The sequence below is a fragment of the Cyanistes caeruleus genome, chromosome 11 (genome assembly GCF_971803275.1).
Source record: "Cyanistes caeruleus chromosome 11, bCyaCae1.hap1.1, whole genome shotgun sequence".
NCBI classification, from domain to species: domain Eukaryota; kingdom Metazoa; phylum Chordata; class Aves; order Passeriformes; family Paridae; genus Cyanistes; species Cyanistes caeruleus.
In genome coordinates this window covers 10,403,540-10,424,230 of record NC_141711.1, presented here as the reverse complement: position 1 = coordinate 10,424,230, position 20,691 = coordinate 10,403,540, and the positions used below count along the sequence as shown (strand labels likewise).

Here is a 20,691-nt window from a genome sequence, read left to right as displayed (position 1 = left end):
CTGGGGAACAGAGACAGGATGCTAATATGGCAGTCCATTCATCTCTAGAACTGAGCAATGCTTTCTTTTTCTCCAGAGTTCAATCCTCTCCTTTTCTATCAACTACTTACAGTGACTTAAAGCAAAGCTAAGCAAGAAACTGCCATCATAGTGCTTCCAAGGCTACTCCTTTGTGCTGCAAATCGACATTGTCCCCTTCGTCCATTCTCCATAGAATCATATAATTACAGAATGGTTTAGGTTGTAATGGACCTTTAAAGATCATCTACTACAACCCCCTACAATGAGCAGGGACATCTTTAACTCGATCGGGTTAATCAGAGATCCATCCAACCTGGACTGGAATGTTTTCAGCAATGGGGCATCTACTGCTTCTCTGGGCAACCTGGTCCAATGTTTCACCACCCTCATTGTAAAAAAATTCTTCCTTATATCTAATCTGAATCTACCCTCCTTTAGTTTAAAACCATTACCCCATTCTTGCTGTAAGGCAACAGTGGTAATAACAACCAACAGCAGAGCGTGCAGAGCAGAAAATAAACCCTCAAGTGACTTAATCTGCTTTGGACATTTATTCCTCATGGGGCTTGGCACATTGCCATCAGCATTGAGCATGCCAAAAGAAAAAGATCTTTTGAATATTTCATCCCTTCTTAGACCTTTCTAGAGCTGATGGATGTTTATATGGAAGAAAACAGACCAAGCTTAATATGAGAACCTACCAACCTTCAGATAGTGGCACAAATCTTTGAGCTTGGGATATTAATTCCTGTAACAGTAGTAAAGGCAGCACTGCTTCTCACAAGGTAAAATGAGTTTGAGAAGGAGAGAGAACAATTAATCAAAGCTAGGAAGCAAACAAGCAGTTTTGTTTGGACTATGAACAAAATGCAGTGGGTAGTTGTGGCCCATGCATGTTATGTCAAACCTCAGTAGCTGTAGGTACTGTATTCACTTTCCTACATGCTGATACTGAAATAAAAGAATGCAAAACTTGGATTTTTATTTTTTTTTCTCTGTGGGGAGTGTAGAAAGTGTTAGTCTACATTCATTGCCAACATTCAAATAAATGCAATATACATTTTTTCAAGCTCACTGGGCAGTGAACATCACAGGTACAAGTGATCCAAAAAGGAATTAAGCAAGTTAATTCAGTTGTCTCCCACCAGGCCCATTTTTATCACTGGTGGCATTACAGCTATTATATGTGGTTATTTTTAGCATTAGTAAATAGCAGTAGGACTGGTCTGAGGCAGGTGTGGGAGGAAGCAATAGACTTCATTACCTACGTTGTTAAAAACTCCTTATTGAATCTTATGAAATCACTGTGTTTCCTCACACGCAGAAAGGAACTCCCGTCACTCAGAAGCTCGCAGAGTTTGATTTAGCTAAGTTCTTACACGTTAAACCAGCACAACCCCTTAGGACTGCTCACAGAAAGCTGTTGCTGCAACCGGCCAACACCGGCTCGCTCTGCGGGGAGACGATCGAGTCCTCGGGGCCTGGGCTCGCCACCTCCACTGCCCAGCCAAGGCCTCGGCCGCAGGGCAGTGACCAGGCAGGGCTGCTCCCGCTCCCGGCCCTCACACGGGCTCTTACCATGCCCAGGACAAGGGCCCCTTCCACCCTTCAGCCCTGCCAATTGCTGGGCTTCGTGGGAAGAGAGTGGTCCACATCATCAGAGATGTATGTAATAAGCATTACTAGATGCTTCAGCATGCCCTTCCTTTAACCCCGGATTATGTAAAAAAATGAATTTTTTTCTGCTCTCTTGGCTAGCAATCCATTTTATTATAGGAGACGCTCCTCTTGTACCCGTTCTCCTCCCTGCGCAGGAGTCCGCAGGGTGAGGTGGAGGCACACGTGGGAAGCAGCTTTTCCCCACATACTTCGCCCTAACTTAGAGGGCACCGAGGCAGGTCAAATCCGGCCGCCTCGGCACATGGGCCGGTCGCTCCAGGCCGGGACAATCGCCGCCAGCTCGGGGCCGGGCGGTCCGTGAGGCGGCAAAGCACAGCCCCCAGCGCACCCACACCTCCGGCCGCCTTGCCCAGCACTATCCGCCCTCCCAGCCCCGGCCGGGCGGGCGCTGAGGCGGCACCGCCCGGCACAGCCCCGCGCCCCACCCGCCACCGCCCTCCCGCCGCTCATGCGCGCTCTCGCCGGCCTCCTGATGGCTCACTTCACGCCCCTTCGCAGAGGGGAGAAAGGCTTAAACAACGCAACATTATACTTCTCTATATGGTCTTTAGGCAAATAGAGACATCTTCTCCTGTGGCATAAAACATTTTTTATTATTTTGAAACGATTCATAGTGCTTTTGGCTGAAATTCAGGCGGAGAGCCCTCTCTGGTATTTTGCAATCTCCCCCCCGCTGTCTCCGAATAGGTCGGCCCGGCTCGTCACGCTGCCCGCTGCGGAAGGGGCGGGCGCGGCCGAGGGTCAGCGCGGCCGCCGCGGGGAAGGCGCCGGACTCGCCATGGCGCCGCCGCCGCCGGGACAGACCCGGCTCCCGGACTGGGACGGGCTGAAACTCCGCGTGCGGACTCTCATCGCTTCCCACCGCGTCATGATCTTCAGCAAGAACTACTGCCCTTACTGCAACAAGGTGAGGCGGGGGCGGTGAGAGCCCGCTCGGCGCGGTCCCCCGCGGGCCCTGCCCTCGAGGGACGCATGGGCAGAGCTGTGCCCTGAGGGCTCCCGCTCGGCCCGGGCAGGGCGCAGGGGAGCGGGGCTGAGGGAAGGCGGTGTGGGGGATGCGGCGGCTGCTGCCGGCGGGGGCACCTGCGGGTTTGGAGCGTGCAGAAGAGGCGCTGGATCCATCCCGCTCCAGCACCACGTGCCAGCCCTGGGAAACCGCTTACCAGGCTTGAGAGCAGGCGAAGATGCGTGGCGTTGGTGGTAGCTCTTTCCCTTTGCCACGCTGGGAGATGGGTGCGCAGTGTACCTGTTCCTCGGCTCTACAGCTGCCCGAAGCTCAGGGTGCTGTGTTCCTTTCTCGCTGGAAATTTGAGTTCCACACTGGTGTTCAGCTTGGACAAAGCTGCTCTCCACGGAAGGGATGAGTTAAGTTTTCTGCCTTTTCTAAATTTGAGGAAGGTTGACTCTATAGCGAGTGCATAAGTTATCAATGCTGGTTGCAGTGTGTGTTTAAAAGGAGAGAAAAGCACTCTTGCTTAATTGTGACGTTTACAGAAAAATATTTTTTTAGCCCTGATTGTGCGTCAGTGTCACAGGCTGGCTATAGCTAGTAAGCCAAATTTATTTAAAAACTCAGGGCCTTCATTAGAATTTTATGATACTAGCACATTGGTCACAGTCCACACAGAATCTGAGGGTTTGTAGGCCTTGGGTTTCTTGGATGTTTACAAAAAGTATGTTCTGAAGTTTTATTTAAACCTCACACTACCATATTTGATATGGCCATGGTGGAAGAATGTAATGGGAAGTATTGGATCAAGTCTTGGTGTTCCTCAATAGAACTGATAACCAGGAAAGTACTCAGAAGCCTCACTCCCACTTCTAAGTTAGGTTTAGTTCTGGGAACTCTGGAGAGGGAAGGAATAACATGACTCCCTTGCAGAAAACTTAACTGAGTATATCCTATCTCACTTGCAACTTAATTGAGGTTCTGAGAAAGGAAACTTCTGTGTTTGGGAGGATCAACCAAATCAATGCCTTCTGTCTAAGAGCCTTTTGGCAGATGGTAGAGCACAGTACATAGCTCAAATCTTTCTTAACAGCTTACTCAAAGTTTCAGTAAATGAGGAGCTGGAGTTGTCTAGTCCAGTTGACAAAAGTCTTCTGCTGAGAAGTAATTTCTTGAGGACTTCAGAGTTGCCCATTGAGAAATACTCAGTTGTGCTTGTCAGTATTTCCCTGTGTGCTTTTAGTGCTTGTGATTGTAAATGCTGATGCTTATGGCATTCAGTTCAGTGGATTTGAGATCACATGGGTAACTTTATTTGTTACCTTTGTGGCTTTTCCCTTCATCTGTTCGTGGTGTTATAGAGACTCTAGACTAAGACAAGAAGGGGAAAAAAGACTAGTCTGGTAATTAAATTCCAGATTGTTCTTTCCTGCATGTTTGTTCATGAATTCTCCATCAGGCAGATTGCTTGCTTCATGGAAGCAATCAGATATGAAGAATATTATCCTTATTGTCTTGCAATGGGGAAGAATGAATATAGGGAGTAGGAGGGCCCTCTGTCACGGCCCTTTGTAGGAGGGGGAGCTGAAAAGCGCTGCATGAATTTTTGTGAAGAAACACAAAATAAATAGGGCTGGGGGAAGAAGAGCTGACTGCCCTGGTAGGCAGATTTCCTTGGCTTATTTTCCTGCTTGGAACAGAACAGATAGGTAATATAACAAAGAAAATGTGGAGAAGGGGTATAGATTACAGACAGAGAATTAGAAGAAGAAAGTTTGTGGAAGAAGGAAGCCTCACATGACACATCAAGTGATAAAACAGAAGAATATCTGTAACACTAAGGGTATTAGCAATCTCTCTTACCAAACACTTAGAAATTGGTGCAAGGAATGGGAAAACAATGGGTAATGCAGGATTCTTCTTAGCTGATCAAGTCTATAGAATTAATGAAGTGGATATAATTTGAAAGTGTAGTTACAGCTTGGGTACTTCTACTATAATCACATAGTTCTGAGTTCTTAGATACGAATAGTGTGCATTGCATTGTCTTTTACTGTGGATGGTTGTTAGCAATGTGCTTTTGGTAGGATTAATTGAAAAACTAAAGATGTTTAGTGCTCATGCTCTGAAAGGACATAATTTGGGGGTGGAAAGAATTCACTATTTCAAGTGGAGGTAGCCATCCTAGAAGAAAATTGAAATTGTACTTTTCTTCAGAAACAGAATTGCAAATCAATTCCCCAGGTGAATTAAGTAGGTGATTGTATTCAGGTTAGCTAATAGCATGACTTGGCAATTGTGCTGTTGCTCTTCTGCAAATGCAATTTGTTGTTCAACTGCTTTAACAGGGCAGTGGTGGAGCGGGGGTGGTGGTAGAATTACTTCTTTGTCATAACTTAACTTGGCTGTTTCTTCAATTTCTTAGCATCCAGAAAATGTAATAAGTAAGATAGAAATGCATAAAAACCCCATTTTTTTTAGCATGAAAAATGGCAAGACTGAACACTGTAATGTGTTGAAATTTTAAGAGCTGCAGCTGTGATTGCGTAGAAGTTACCGGTTATTTTAGTTATATTTTATGCTATTACAGATTACATTCTCTATCCTCAGGGGGTTCTGGCCAATTCAGCTGTAGCTATTATGGAGTGTTAGCTGATACTTGAAAAAGCAGACCTAGGACATATCATTATTATTTTATGATATGAAGCTTATTTCAAACCTGCTTAGCTACTCTAGTGACAGAAAGCATCTCTGTGAAGAACTTCCTAAAGTTAGACGACTTTCTTGGTTTCAAATGAATTACCTATTGTTTAATAATATTTGGAAGTGTTTCTAGTTCATTACTTTTTGTGAACAGTGCAAGGGTTTAGTAGGTAACTGAGGCCATTGCGTTGGTGAGAAGGGAAGCAAATGCTTGTATCAGTGACCCTGTAGCCTCATATCCCATCCCAGACATTTGGAGAAATTATAGTTTTGGCTTTGGTTAATAAAGAAGAAAACCTCCCAGTGCACCACTGGTTTCCAGTGGTATGTGTGTGTGACAGCAATTTCTTGACCTGAATCTGTATTAGTTTTATTGAGTTCAAAGTTTTCTGTGGATCTTCTTTTTCATTAGTTGGTCTAATAACTCCTTTGATCTCATTTTAATTTTGACTTTTACAGTGCCAAATAGCAGTAAGCTTTCTGGTTGTGTTCCTTAGGGAGGATTACTTCCTTTTCATTTCAAAATTGTTTTCTGGTAAATGCAGTTACTACTGAGTGCTCCAGTGAGTATTTCTGAGAAATCATTTCCTGTTCAGCTTATCTAGATATTACTCATGATTAGTGTGTTATCTTTCTGCTTCTCCTAATCATTTCCTTCTCCAAACCGAAGTCGTCTATTATCTCTTACCTGCATTGAAGATTTTGTAACTGCTCATGTGCTTGTTACTATCTTTCTTTGAGTTTCACTAGCATATGCAAGTATGATTTGTTCCTAAGTGTGAAGTGCAATAGCTGCCTCTAATTAGGATGCTGATATTTGTCTGATTTTTGTTCTCTCTGCTGAGTATCTTCATTCAGTAAAGGTGGTCTAATGCCTTTAATCTGTCCTTTCTTGAGTGTAATCTTTCTTGGTTTAGTAATGTTCTGTTCTGTCCTCTCTCCTGCCAACTGCTGTTGCAATGTTTTGGCAGAGTTTTGTAAAAAGAAGAAAATAAAAGCTAATGAACATTTGCCTGTTACTCTGCTGCTTTGCTGCAAACTAAACCAGAAGCCAAGCAACTAATTTTCTGATTTGCCTCTGCATTCTTAGCACTTCCTAGTGGCAGTCACTTTAAGCTTTGCTTTTTAGATCTTGCAAGGCATTTAGCTTGGGATTTGTAGATGCAGAGCAGGAGGTTTGGAGTGGTTCCTTTCATTCTGCCTGTAGCTATAATCATTCCAGGAGGCAAGCCTGAAGGTAGTGGTGAGCTTAGGACAAAAAATTTCAAGGATCATCGAGATGGTTAGAGGACTGGAATATCATACAGACACATACATGCTGAATGTGTGAAGGAGGAGCTCAGCTTTTTTAAAGGCTGACCAGGGGTTTTAGTTGCTGCCTTCAGCTAACAAGTGGGCAGACAATCAGACTGTTATTTGCAGGGTGAAAGGAGAAGAACCAACAAACCTAAGTTGCAATGACGGACACTCCAATGGGATAAAATGGAAGTTCTTTACTGTGAGGATGGTCAAATGTTGAGCCAGTCCAGGGAAGTTCTGGTGTCTCTGTCCTTGTGGGTATTCCAAGTGAGAGGATAGTGCTTGAGCAATGTCATGAGCTTTCACATTTGGCTCTGCTTTGAGCAGGGAGTTCATGCAGGTGGCCTTAAAAGGTCCCTTAGAACTTCCACTATTTCATAACTGTAGAACCAATATAATCAATTACAGAGGCAAAGCTTTCTTTTGAATGTTACAGTTGATACATGGTGTGGTAAGAAACTGAATTTGTAGTTGGTACAGAGTACAAAGTCTTCTTGTTCATGTGCATAATGCTGAAACTTTATCGGAAAACACTGGAATACTCAATATTCAGCATAATAACAATGTGAATCATGGCAATATTAAAAACATTTTATTCTTCATATGTTAGATATCTTTAAACTTGCTAAATGTGACTCAACATACTCTTTAGTGAAGCTCTGCCAGTAAATTTGAGGTTCATCAGAAAGCTGATTGAAGAATATTCAGACTCCATGCTGTCAAGTGTGTCCATCTCACAGGCATTCAGTGATTCTTGCTAGAGCTATTTTTACATGCCAGTGTAATAAAAAATGTTACCGTAGAAATCTTGTTTCTAAAAGGCTGCCTGTTTTGAATTAGGTAATGGTACACTTTGTCCATCCAGAACTGAGGTTAAGAAAACACCTAGCTGAGTGCTGAGTACATTTGGAAAGTGTTACTTCCTTCTGTAGCTTTTTATAATGTCTTTTTTTTTTTTTTTTAATTTCCTTGGCAGCGTTTTGTTTTGCATATTTTCCTCTACTGCCTTTTTTCCTTTCCTTTTTTTTTCTTTTTCTTGGTATTACCAAGAACTCTTGCTGCTGCTTTCTCTCATTGTTTTTTTATGTGGCAGTCACTTCCATGGCTTTTGATATGTCACAGGTAGAGAAGCCAGCAGCTAAGCGAATTGTATCTAGAAGCTTTTTCTTAAGGCAATGGGACTTGTGTTGGAAGGTTAAATGGTCTGGCTTTAAGTGAGGAACATGCAAAACATAGAAGTGCCAAACTACCAAAGCTGTGTGGAGCCTCAGAGTAGCTGAGCCTTAGAGGTCACCTGTGTGTGTCCAGCAGGAAGCTGAGAAAGCCTTGCTCTGCCATGGTGTCTGTTCCTGTTGCAGGTGAAGGAACTCTTCCGCTCCATCGGTGTGGAGTACTATGCCCTGGAACTGGATGCAACTGGTGAGTAGGAGGGAAAAAAAAATGTATCACATGCTGCTGCTTGATGTGATTAAAAATGAGTGACTCTGCATAATTCCTTAAGCTGTCTTGAGCTAATTGGGGGATATGTGGAACAAGTGAAATACACATAATATATGCAGAGATAAAGGTAATTAGTCTTCAATGTGGATTTTATACCAGATGTTTTTTTAGTATAACTGAAGGCTTTGACTCTGTAAAAATCATCAGGTGATAGAGAATGTGAGATCTGATTTCTCTCAGAGAAGCTATGACTTTTGAGGAAAAAGTGTGATTTTTTTTCCTCTTCCTGTTTCTCATGTGTCTTCAGGTGAATTGTTAATGTTTGACTTGATATATGGGTGACCTTCTTTGGGAAAAGTGCTGAGTCACAGGAAGGAAGGGTAAATTCCAGTAACTTGGCTGCTGCTAGTTTCAAGTTGTTTTTTTTCCTTAAAGTCCAAGCTGCTTTAGTTTTAGGACACATGCAGTGCCTTATGTGTGTATGGACATAATGCATATAGCTTTTAATGTAGTTTTAGGATCAAATAGTTTCTTATATGGTTCTTACTAAGCTCTTAAATGCACTTTTGGTAAGCTGTTGAGTGTCCATTATAATTTTTTTTTTTTGTACAAAACTTAAGTTTCCAATGCTTTTTCTTAAAGTTCTGATGCCTTTTGGAAGTTTTTATTTGCCTTAGCAATGTTAGGGAGAAATGTAGCTATTTATTCAATTCTTCTTAGTTACTTTTACTTCTTATTCAAGTTGTCATACTGTGAATTAATTATAGCCCAAGATATGTAAAGTAAAATGCACAGCCTTCTTTTTCTTGGAATTACTTCTAATTAATAATATATTTCCTTTGCAGTTACTTCAATTACAGATGCTAAATAGATGCAATCTTGGAATAAAAAGATTTTAGTCAAAGTGATTACTGTAAATTCTCATTCCCACATTTACTGCTGATAGATCCAAATTGAGCCTTTGTGTAGGTGTTGATGATTCAGATGACAGGTCAGGTTAAGCAATGATAACTTTAAAACTAGAAAGTTTCTGACAGTGTGGTGGGTAGAAAAAGTAGGGAGGTAGCTCTAGGGCAAGTAGAAAAGCATGTTTGTACTTACCCTTACCCATCGTCTCATAATACAAAGCTGCTGGGCAAAATTCTGTGCCTGTGCACAGAACATACTCCAAAATAAGACAGTTCTCATGAAAGAAAAGGTGTCTGTGTGATCTTCTGCGATAGCTGGAAAAGAATTTTTGTGTAGTACCAAATGTGACACTGTTAGAGACAGACAAAAATCCTCAAAATACAAGAACTTAACTCTTACTACTTCAACATTATTCCATTCTGTAGAATTGTGGCTTGAAATGCCAATTTAATTTCTGTGTTTAAGCCTGCTCCTTTGAGAAATAGTTTCTGAATACTTGCTTATGCCCAGGAAACCTGCAAATGGAATGTTTATAATAAAATTGTTGTGTTGGCAGGCCTACAGTATATCACTGTCCAAACCTTTAATACTTCAGGTTGTTCTAAAAGCTCTCTTCCTGAAATCTGTTTATTATATACACATTTCTTTTATTCTTAGATGATGGAGCCAGTATTCAGCAAGTATTGGTAGAGCTGACCAACCAGAGGACAGTGCCTAATGTATTTGTGAATGGAACTCACATTGGTGGCTGTGATGCAACGTATCAGGTAACCTTAAAAATCAGCTGGAAGTAGACAAGACTGAGTGAATTTTCTGTGTGATCGTAGTTAAATTTTGTGTGACACAGTAGACTGGGTGACGTAGGTCAGAGGAGGCAATGTTATCAGTTGTTTGCTCAGAAACATGTGTGCTAATCTATTTTTTTTTCTTTTCTCTCCCAGGCTTATCAGGATGGATCACTGCAGAAACTCCTTGGGGACAACCAAATTACAGAACCCTATGAATATGATCTCATTATTATTGGTGGTGGCTCAGGTGGACTTGCATGTTCTAAGGTATGATGTGAAAATGGCATTGAAGAACAGGTGGTATGTGAAACTTCTTCAAAAGTTAATCTCTCTATTAATTATGTTGGTATAAAACAGTCTATATTTTGATGAGTGTTATTGTTCCTCTTGTTAATTAATGAACCAATAGGGCTTTAGTAATGTGCTCACTCAGGGGATAATGGTTTATGGGACCAGTTTCTAGCCAATGTCTATTCAGCTCTTGATCCTAATAATAGGTTTTAGTTTTCTGGCTCAGGGTGGAACCAAATGTTTTTTAGCTATCTCTTCTGCACGTCTAATACACAGGCACTTCCAAACAATCTAGAAAACTTCAGGGCTTCTTTTGAAGTCTTTTGACAGTTTAGGATTCAGTATCACCAATTAACTAAAATTAAGTGCTTCCAGCAGTTCCCTTCAAGGAGCTGCTTCATTCTTTAGTTCCCTATTTAGGTGCTTTCTCAGAAAGGGTAACTGAGATTGCATAGCCCTTACACAATTTGCTGTTGTTCAGAGTGCCTCAGGACCTAAGATCCAGATTCAGTTTTCTCTGCTACCCAAGGGATTTGGACACACACCCCCATCTCTCAGCCAGGTATCCTAAACTGTCAGTTTGTTTTGGGCAGGGTGAGGTTGTTCTTGATAATTGCTGAACAATATGAGTTGTTCAGCCTAGCATTGCCTAGCATGCAGTCTTCATTAGGAGATACAAAGCAGGCAGTAGAAGCTGACAGTGGAATTCTTCAATTGGCCAATTGTGTATTTTCAGAATGTTTCCTCACAGTACCTTCTGGGGCATCAATTGTAAACTTGGTGCTAATTGCTAAATTGTCCAGAGTGCTATTCACAAAATATAAGACATTTGTATTGACAGGAGCTAAAGCTTGTTTGAGCCAGGATTGCAGTAGATGTGCAGGAGTTCTTAAGCAGATCTGAGGCACTAAAGATTTGATTGATGAGCTTGAAAAATCATACGATGCGTACCTGGTAATTCCTTGGATAGAGGAATAGGCTTATTCAGGTTGGAATGGGCATTAGAAGAATATCTAATGTAAGCTCTTTGTTCCAAGCAAGGTCAAGTGTGAGGACACACAGGATTATGCAGGAGTTCATTCATTTGGCTCTTGATATAACCCAGGGGTAGAGGTGGCACTGCCTTTCTGGGAAACTTGTTTGATTGTCCTCATGGTCTGAAAGGTCCTTATATCCAGTGTGAGTCTCTTGTTTTAACTTGCAGCCACTGTCTTTTGTCCCTTTGCTACTTGGCCACTGTGAAGAGCCTGGCAGAGTCATCTTAATGTACTTCTCATAGGTACTGGAAAGTTGCTCTTGGGTCCCCTCCAAATCCAATTATTCTCCAGGTTGAATGTGTCAAATTCCCTCAGCCTTCTCACCCTCTCTTGGGGATGTGCTCCTGAACATCATGGTGGTTCTCCACTGAAAATGTCTCCAGTTTGTCTTCTTTTTTTGCCTTCTTTTCCATCCATGAACATGCCAAGTCAGTCCTGTCATTCTGGAAGAAAAGGAGAGCTAACAGTGTAAATATTTCTTTAGACGAGGTAGAAGAGAATCACAGGCTGCTGAGCCCATCTCATACCTTCTTCAGATCATGGATTTTGACAGCATAAGATGATCTGGATGCAGCATTGAACATGCAAGGAGCCACTCAAAGTTTGGAAAAAAGTCTATTCTTGAGGAATATCATTATTTTTTTTCTAGGGAAGGAGACAGATATGATAATGTGCTGTATGATATTAGTGCTAAGTATCATGAACATGAATGAGTGAACAGGCTTGCTTGGTTCAGTAATGCTGACTGGTCTTCTCCATCTTTTATAGGAAGCTGCTACCTTGGGGAAGAAAGTAATGGTATTAGATTATGTTGTTCCAACACCTCTTGGAACCTCATGGGGTAAGCTTTTTTTATCCTGTATTTGATGATGTTTGAGTACCAGTGATACATACTGAAATGTTATATATTGTGGATTTGTGTTCTTAGGAATTGAGGCCGAATTCCTGTAATTCTGTTACACAGATAATAAGCTATTTTCCTGGCATGCCTGCTGCTTTTCTAGATGGTTATTTCTGTTTTGGGCATTGTTAACTCTGTTCTTTGTCAAAAGTTTTTCTAGCTTTGATCACTTTCAAACCATGTCTGAGCAGTATGTGTGTGTGCTTATTCACATTCTTATGTTTGTGCAGATATTTTGCCTTTTAGTTCATTCACTTCTATTTGAGGACAATTGATAGAGTTCCTTTAGAACAGTGACTGTGTATGTCTCACCTTTCCCTAATCAAGGACAGCTGCTGGCTCACCTCATTAGTGATACTGGAAGTAGAAAATGAGTTAGGAACTGAAGTGAAACTTCTGTCGAGTCAAGGAATGAATGTGCTCTTGTAGATAGTATTTCAAATTCCACATAATAGATGATACTAAACCATAGAAACTCTGGGCTTTTTGTCTTGCTTACTTGACAACCTGACTAAAATCTGAAGCCTTGTGGAGTAAGTAACCGGGGCCTGTGTTTGACATGCTGTACCTGTCTTGGGTCAGTGAGTCTAGTAACACCTCAAATGAAATACAAGCTTAGTGTGTTCATTGTATTTTAAAATGTCTTTTGCAACAGAAATTTCATGTTGCTGGTGTGACTATAGTAAACCTCCCTGAGTGATATGAGTGTTCATACAAAGTATGTAATAGGGAAAGCATAAATCCTGTTCATAGAAGCAGTAACGTGGTTGTTTCCATCTTAGGACTTGGTGGCACGTGTGTAAATGTAGGTTGCATTCCTAAGAAGCTGATGCATCAAGCAGCACTTCTCGGTCAAGCACTCCAGGATTCAAGGAAGTATGGGTGGCAGTATGAAGAACAAGGTTGGTAAGAGCACAAGACTGTACAGATGAGATGCTGAACTCAAGACTGTTCTTGTACTTTGGACTTAATAAATTAGAGGCAGAGGTCAGTACTTTTCTTAGGTGAATCAGGTGTCCTTGAGTCATAGAAAATTTTGGGGTTGGAAGTTAATTGTGTTTTATTCCCTGTATTAACTGAAATAAATGACAGAACTTCTAGAATGGGCTTAGTTCAGGTAGTAACATGTCACATAAATATTAACATAGTAGAACAAGACCTTAATATGTATCCTCATTACTGATAATGATTTTTTCTTAGCATGATATACAATAAATAAGTTTTTCTTAAGGGACATGTTGCACTTTTATTTCCTTAAATATTAAATTAGTATCTTGTTTCAGTTAAACACAACTGGGAAATCATGGTAGAAGCAATTCAGAACTACATTGGTTCTTTAAACTGGGGCTATCGAGTGTCCCTGAGAGAGAAGTCTGTGACATACCTCAATTCTTATGGAGAGTTTGTGGAACCACACAAAATTAAGGTATATTGTGCATTTAAAATACTTAATTGGGAGGGAAAACTCATGTTCTAGAGCTGCCTTATAAAATTCAGTACCAAAATGGCTTCATCTTAGCATTGCCAAGTTGGGTCAACTGAAGTTAATAACTCATTTGTGAAGTTACTGATTAAAATAATTATTGTACTTTAGTACCTGCCACAGTGTTTGCAAACTTAGTTATGTAAGAGTGATGTGGATATGTGTAAACTTGTGTCTTGTAAGAATAGAGGAAGGTGGTCTCAGTTTCTACCTTCATGACTGATTTCAGCAGCCAGAGTGAGGGGGGTGGGGGGAAAGAAAGGAAGCTGTAGCTGTATGATTTTGCAACTTGGAAACCCCTCACAGTAAAGCATAAAAGCTGTTGAAATTAAATTTAGATTAAGGGCTTGCATAAGAGCTCTGCTAGAACCTTGTGCTGTATCAGCATACAAATTAAAGTGTCAGTTTTGCAAGACAAAGCTTGTTCTGTCAATCTTGCTGTAAGTGATCATACTGAAGCAAGGTTAACCTAGAAGTGCACATTGAAGGCATCTGTTGCACTCAGTGGGTGTAATTGTTTTCAGTATCAAGGCTGAACTACTTGTGTTTTAAACCCAGAGCTTGGCACTGAAAGATAATAGTAAATTCAGTTTACCTAGTGTACCATCTGTTCAAGTGTCCAGGCCACTTTAGTGTCCCTAATCAATAAATGAAGTAAAGAGAGACTTCCCAGCAGGAGGCTGGATTAGATGACCTCCTGAGATCTCTTCCAACCTGAATTACCTGTTCACTCGATGGGGAGAAAATTTTCCTTCATCTGTGATGGAAAACTAACAAAGAGCAAGAATGAAGGTCAGATTTTGGGAGAAGTGCATTGGCAAGATGAAATTTCCAGAGACCAAGACTGAATTACTTAGAATTCACACAATGGGTCTTAGGCCTTCTGAACTGAAGTCATGTAACTAGTTACCTTTTTTTTATTATTATTATTTTATTTTTACATTAGCCTAAGAATTAATACATATTATGGCATTGCTTGGATTGTGTTGGCTTTTTATTGGGGTGATTCGGGGGTTGTCTTAATTTGTTGTGGCTTTTTATTACTCGGAAGTCAACCTGTTATGAATAATCAAATTAGTAGTTAAAAAGGACAGGATTCAAAGACTAAGTGACTTTAAGTGCTCTAATGGAAGGAAAGCCTGATAGTCTGTTATTTAAACCTGTTGTTCTTCAGTGACCTGCATGGCATCTCTAAATGCAGTAGTTCTTGTTTCAAACTGCTTATTCTCAACTTTTAAACATGTCTACAATAATTAAGGAAAGGATTACATAATTTTTGTCTTAAAACATATGAAAATGTCTGTCTTAACTGTGTCTTCATCAACAGGCAACTAACAGAAAAGGACAAGTAACCTATCACACAGCAGAGACTTTTGTCCTGGCAACAGGAGAAAGGCCAAGATACCTGGGTATCCCTGGAGATAAAGAATTCTGCATTACAAGGTGAGATGAAAAGGCACAAAAGACTGGACTTATCTGCTCTAGTGTTTGCCAAGACAAACAAGCTTGTGTTGGAAGAACCTTGTAACTGAGACTTCTCCTCTTTTCAGTGATGACCTGTTCTCCCTGCCTTACTGCCCTGGCAAGACTCTGGTTGTGGGTGCTTCTTACGTAGCTCTGGAGTGTGCAGGGTTTCTGGCTGGCCTGGGTCTGGATGTCACAGTGATGGTGCGTTCCATCCTTCTGCGGGGCTTTGACCAGGAAATGGCAGAAAAAGTCGGTGCCTACATGGAAGCACACGGCGTGAAGTTTGTCAGGAAATTTGTACCCGTTCAGGCAAGTGCTTCCTTCAGCTTTCTTCTCTTAACACTTAAAGAGGACTAACTAGCTTCTCTTAACACTGTACTTTAAACAGCACATGTAAAATGGAGGTGTTGTCTGGGAAGGCTTTGGCTCTGTGCAGAAATAAATGTTTTATGATACTGAGCTTCACTGATGAATGATGGATTAGTAGGTCAAGGCTTGAATGACAGTGGAAGTGAGCTCTGCTGCTTCAGGTCATACTAAGCTTACAAAAATTTTTACAGGTTGAGCAGCTGGAGCAAGGAATGCCAGGAAGACTGAAAGTGACAGCAAAGTCTACTGAGGGATCAGAAATCTTTGCAGAAGAATATAACACTGTAAGCATTTCTGGATTTGAAATAAATGTCTACAGATGCACATGAAAAGTATTGAAATACTTTTTCTTGAACAACTTGAAGGGAATGCCTTAAAAAGTAGTTCACGCAAATTACTGGCAGAAAAAAAATAAAAGTGAAAATTCAGTATTTGTCTTCAGTTGAACCCTGTCAGCAAAATGGGTGAAATTTTATGTGCCTGGAATTTAGTTCATATAAATAGTCTTGTGGCTTCTGTTTTTGTTTTGGCTTTTCTGTTTGTTGCATCTCTAAAACAAGTTGAACATGGCAGAGGGTTGTTGGTGGCTCCTTCAAATTTTGGAAAAAATAATTTGGAAGTAATTTTATTCATATACTTCAGTTTTTTCACTAAAAGACTAAAGGAAATATTATGTTAAACTTTTCTTACATAAAGTTACTGCATTTAATTTTGGGGTTTTTTTTAGGTTTTGATAGCCATTGGTCGTGATGCATGTACCAGGAATATTGGTTTACAGACAATCGGTGTCAAAATCAATGAGAAGTGAGTATTGCTGAACTCCCTAAAACCACTGAATGCAAGGATCTTTATTTTTTTTTTTTTACCTCTGTAAAAATATGATACTGATGGTTTTTAATTCCCCTTCTTATATATGGCAATTGTGTGAACCTTTGAAACCATTTTTGTCCTGGATTTGAGCATTGGATTGTCCACTAACTTAATTTCTTTAGTATGTACTTTGTAAAACAACTGTTCTGAGTGAATACATACTAGTTGGTCATTTTGCTGGAAGCATAGAGCTGGATAATAATCATGTGAAAGATTGTGAGTCCACAGATACCTGAGTAGCTTGACAGTCATCAGGCAGGCAGTGTTGTTCATGTCAAAACTGGCCCACTGAATACAGACTTCTTCTATGTGTCAGAATTGGAGGTGATTGATGCTCTGAAGTAAAAAAGTTGTAGTTGAAGTAAAAAAGGCATATTTAATGAAATGAACTCAGCGGTTAGAATAGAGTTTCTCCCATTTTTTGCAAAGATCTGAGGAAAGTGGTGCTGAATTCTGTGGTCTTCTGTTTGTTTTAAAGGAATGGAAAAGTCCCTGTAAATGATGAAGAACAAACCAATGTGCCTTATGTTTATGCAATTGGGGATATCTTGGATGGAAAGCTTGAACTTACTCCAGTTGCCATTCAGGCAGGGAGACTGCTGGCCCAAAGGCTGTATGGGGGTAGTTCCAGAAAGGTAAAGCTATAAGCATACAACTTCAACTTATTTCTATGTTTTTTGCCTCAAAACTGGCAGTAACATGAATTAACTTATCCACTTGTCTGTTGGCTCTGCAAATGTTTTGTAAAAAAGAAAAGTTATTACGTAGCTTTTTCTGTTATGTGCTGTATAGAACTTGCGTAGTCTAAATATGATTTTTTATTTTTATTTTTAGTGTGACTATATCAATGTACCAACAACAGTGTTTACCCCTTTAGAGTATGGCAGCTGTGGGTATCCTGAAGAAAAAGCCATGGAAGAATATGGGAAGCAAAACTTGGAGGTAGGAATTCTCAAGGGTCAATTAACTTGTAGCTTAAGGGTATTTTATTCGGGCCTTGCTGCTTTAGTCTGAAGGCATACTATTAACAAGATTAGAAGTTTAGATGGGTAGAACTATTGTGGCTGTGCTTTCATCCAGCCAGCAAAGTACTGGACCCACAGAAACCCAATACTGGACTTAATGCCATTAGAATTGTGCATAAGTATTTGCAGGTGGCTGAGAAGCTTTTGACTTCAGGAGGCCAGACTTGGAGTCACTTCAGGAGTGTTTTTTGTTATCATGAATTAAAGGCTTCTATTGCCAAAGTACCAAACACCTGGGATGAACTATTTGCTGCTGGTTCACTGTACTTGAATTGTAAATTTATGTTTTGCTGACCTTAACATATGCCTATAGGAGTATTGAGGATAACTTCCCCATTTTATGGTAATTTCTGGCTTCTGCACATCTCTGAGGAGTTATGTTGAAACTGCTTGCATGCCTTGTGTTTAATTCCTTACATCTTTCAAAATCACTTGACATTATTGAGCTTCTGCTGTTAACTGTTTTGCATAATAGGTTTAAACTTATAGTAACTGGATATTAATTTTGCACTTCTTTCTGAAAGTTTGATTTGCAGCTACTGTATATTGTAGCTGTTGCTGTTTTCATTGAGCATTTAAGTCAGAGCTACATGGTTTGAGTCAAGTATTCATCTGCTGAGTTTTGGAGGATGGGCTCTGTGTGTTAAGTGGGAAAAAAAATTACTCTTGTCTAGTTTGTTATGGACAAAAATCTAGCGAGTTACATGTGAAACCACCTATTTATGAAGATACTAAAAAGTAGAATTGAGCCTGAATCAATTAAATTCTAATGTTCTTTTTCTTGTTTACCTCCCAGGTTTATCACACTTTATTCTGGCCACTTGAATGGACAGTGGCAGGCAGAGATAACAATACCTGTTATGCAAAGATTATCTGCAATAAACAGGACAATGTAAGTAGCAAGCTGGAGTGAATATGCTGAGGGTTTTCTTGAAATGGAAAGAACTGCAGAGTTACTTTAAGTAGTTAATTTTTTCTTAAAGTCTCTGCTATTGACCTGCTTGCATAATGGTTTTAATGGAGTGGGAGTTTAGACACTAGAGTTTTCGTCAAACTTTGCCTGGTACCGACTCATGTTTTTCTCTCACCTGTTCTAAAGAATCGTGTGATAGGACTGCATGTTCTTGGACCCAATGCTGGTGAAGTTACCCAAGGTTTTGCTGCTGCAATCAAATGTGGTCTCACCAAAGAATTACTTGATGAAACAATTGGTATCCATCCCACTTGTGCAGAGGTAAGAAAAGGGGAAGGCACAGCCTGATTTAGAACCTGCTCTTGAAGACAGTTTTACCAAGATTAGATCAGTAGCCATGTGGATGATGATGGAGGCAACAGTAAATAAGCTCTTCCTTTGGTCTCTTCCAGGTGTTCACTACAATGGATATTACCAAGTCTTCTGGACAGGACATCACTCAGAAGGGCTGCTGAGGTTAAACCTGCTGTTTTACATGTTTCCATGTCGCTCACTCTTGGTCCTGTGGAAGCTCTAATACATCCAACTGTTTTGCAGCAAAGTAAACGTTTGCATCAGTACCACTGTATGTGCTGCAGCTGGCAGTGGTGCCTTCGAGAGGCTTCCTCAGCGTGAGTTGTGTTGCACATGGGAGCAGTAATGCAGCAGGGAAATCTCAGACTGTAAATCCTGACTTTGCTTGGCATTAGCACTGCGGTGCTTTTTTGACGTTGTAGCTCGGAACCTTCTCACCAGGTGAGCTACGACTGATGGCTGCCAGGCAAGGCTGGGAGATTCTTGCCTAGTCAGATGACTGAACTCCTCCTGAAGGAAATTCTTAAATTGCACAAATTAAAGCTAATGCTTCTAGTTCCAGTGTCTTGTACAAATGCTTGAAATAGAAGAGAAATATATAATTGAGTGATTCTTGCCAACAGTTTACAGTTGACTGATTTATCTTTCTGATGCATTTTGTTATACATAATTGTATGTTCAGTTGAGGCAAGATGGCATAAATAGGATGCAGTGTTGAGCAGTGCAGTTCAAGCACTAGTCTCCCATCCCAACCAGTCTAAAATTTCAGAGTAAGTAACCTAAGACATCTATGTTCACATTCACAATTTTTTGACCTCAGGTGACATCATGTCTTTAAAATAAAAATTTGAGTTGTAGGCAACTTGTGTGTCCAGGCTAAAGAGCAAGCGCAAGACTATGTCAATTTGCTTAAATCTGGTTTCAGCTCTGTAATTTAAAACCTCACAGAACCCAGAATTATGTCTGTGCTGTTATGTGGAATGCTGAAGTCCTGGAGAAGGCCCTCTGTCCCCCTAACACAGTAGGTGCCTGCCCATGGAGGCAGGTGTTGTGCAGGGCTGCTCTGAATCATGTGGCAGCCAAGGGCAGTGACCTCCTGTGCGTTGTGTTGTGTTGTGTAAGGTCAGTACTTTGAAGCTCTCTTCCATCCCTAGCATTCTGTCCTGGGGGAATTGTGCTTGAATCTGGCTCTTAGTTTTGTCCAAAGAGCTGTTTTGAAAGACTGTTCTGAACATTGTATGATAGTAAGCAGTTTTTAACTATTTAATCTGTGACCTACCGTGGAATTTGAAGTTCAATAAACAATGCATATAACACTCTGTGGTGTCTGACCTTGTGATTTATGTTGCCTAAGATTTTATTTGGCTTCAGTTAAGTTGTGTATCCCGACCAGTACTAAAACCTCTATTGACTTCTGCATATTGTAATCTTTTAAATGGAGAAACAAGTTGTTTTGCCACTCCAGGGGCTTGTTCAGCATATCAAGTGTGTTTCTGTTTTGGTATACAGAATTGACCTCAGGTGAGTTCAAACATGAAGGAACAGTTTTATACCATTTCTGTATATTCCAGAAGATTCTGAATACCTTTAAGTATTGATTAACTGCAGCACAGCTCAAAGATGCTTAGTAGAATCTAGTTAAAGTGTTAGCAGCAAATTCTGCTGGTGTTCAAGTTTAGTAAGTCTTGGAGACTGGGGTTTTGCTCAGTAGCATTGCAAGATACCTTCAGCTGACAGGGGAGATGCTGAGCTGCAGGTGCTGCTTTACTGCAGAGCTCTGGGGAGTTACTTCTGCTGGTGATCTAGAAACGATGACAAACTGACTGGGAATAGCAAAGTTTACCCAGTGTAGCCCTGTTGGGGAGGAAGTGAAGAAGGAAGCCAAGTCAATGAGTGCTAATTCCTGAATTTGCTATTAGTAAGCACAAATTGAGATTTGATTTGCAGGTTCATGTTAATTGATCAATAATTACTACTTGCATATCTGTAGCAGTGTCCTAATTGCAGATGTTCCTTGTGTCACGCTTGCCCTGGCTGCCAGCTCAAGATGATACATAGAACTGGTGGCAGTGAGAACTTTTATGCAGTTATTCTTTTAAGATTTCAACTCCCCAGTTAAAATACACAGCAAGTAGCTCATAGCTGGAGGAAGTGAACATGTCACTTGTGTTTCAGTAGGCTCACATGTAAAA

The 20,691-nt window shown here is 40.7% G+C and overlaps 1 protein-coding gene and 1 long non-coding RNA gene across 4 annotated transcripts in view; one reads left to right on the top strand and one right to left on the bottom strand.

The window, feature by feature from the left end:
• Positions 1-1,475, bottom strand: part of LOC111934869 (uncharacterized) — a 40,633-nt gene extending 39,158 nt beyond the window's left edge. For 2 of the 3 annotated variants that reach the window (XR_015275194.1, XR_002867461.2), the window contains exon 1: positions 1,290-1,475. This is a non-coding gene — a long non-coding RNA (uncharacterized LOC111934869). Of the gene's footprint in view, positions 1-1,285 lie in introns of all 3 variants that reach the window. The other variant, XR_015275193.1, reaches the window with a different exon arrangement.
• Positions 1,450-19,818, top strand: TXNRD3 (thioredoxin reductase 3). The gene is made up of 17 exons (XM_086846935.1): positions 1,450-1,686; positions 2,389-2,608; positions 8,011-8,071; positions 9,659-9,768; positions 9,943-10,056; positions 11,886-11,958; positions 12,801-12,920; positions 13,302-13,444; positions 14,829-14,944; positions 15,052-15,277; positions 15,529-15,621; positions 16,065-16,141; positions 16,686-16,842; positions 17,042-17,149; positions 18,029-18,124; positions 18,332-18,466; positions 18,598-19,818. The coding sequence occupies exons 1-17, from the start codon at positions 1,601-1,603 to the stop codon at positions 18,664-18,666; spliced, it is 2,004 nt and encodes a 667-aa protein (XP_086703061.1). The 5' UTR covers positions 1,450-1,600; the 3' UTR covers positions 18,667-19,818.
• Positions 19,819-20,691: the final 873 nt, after the last annotated feature.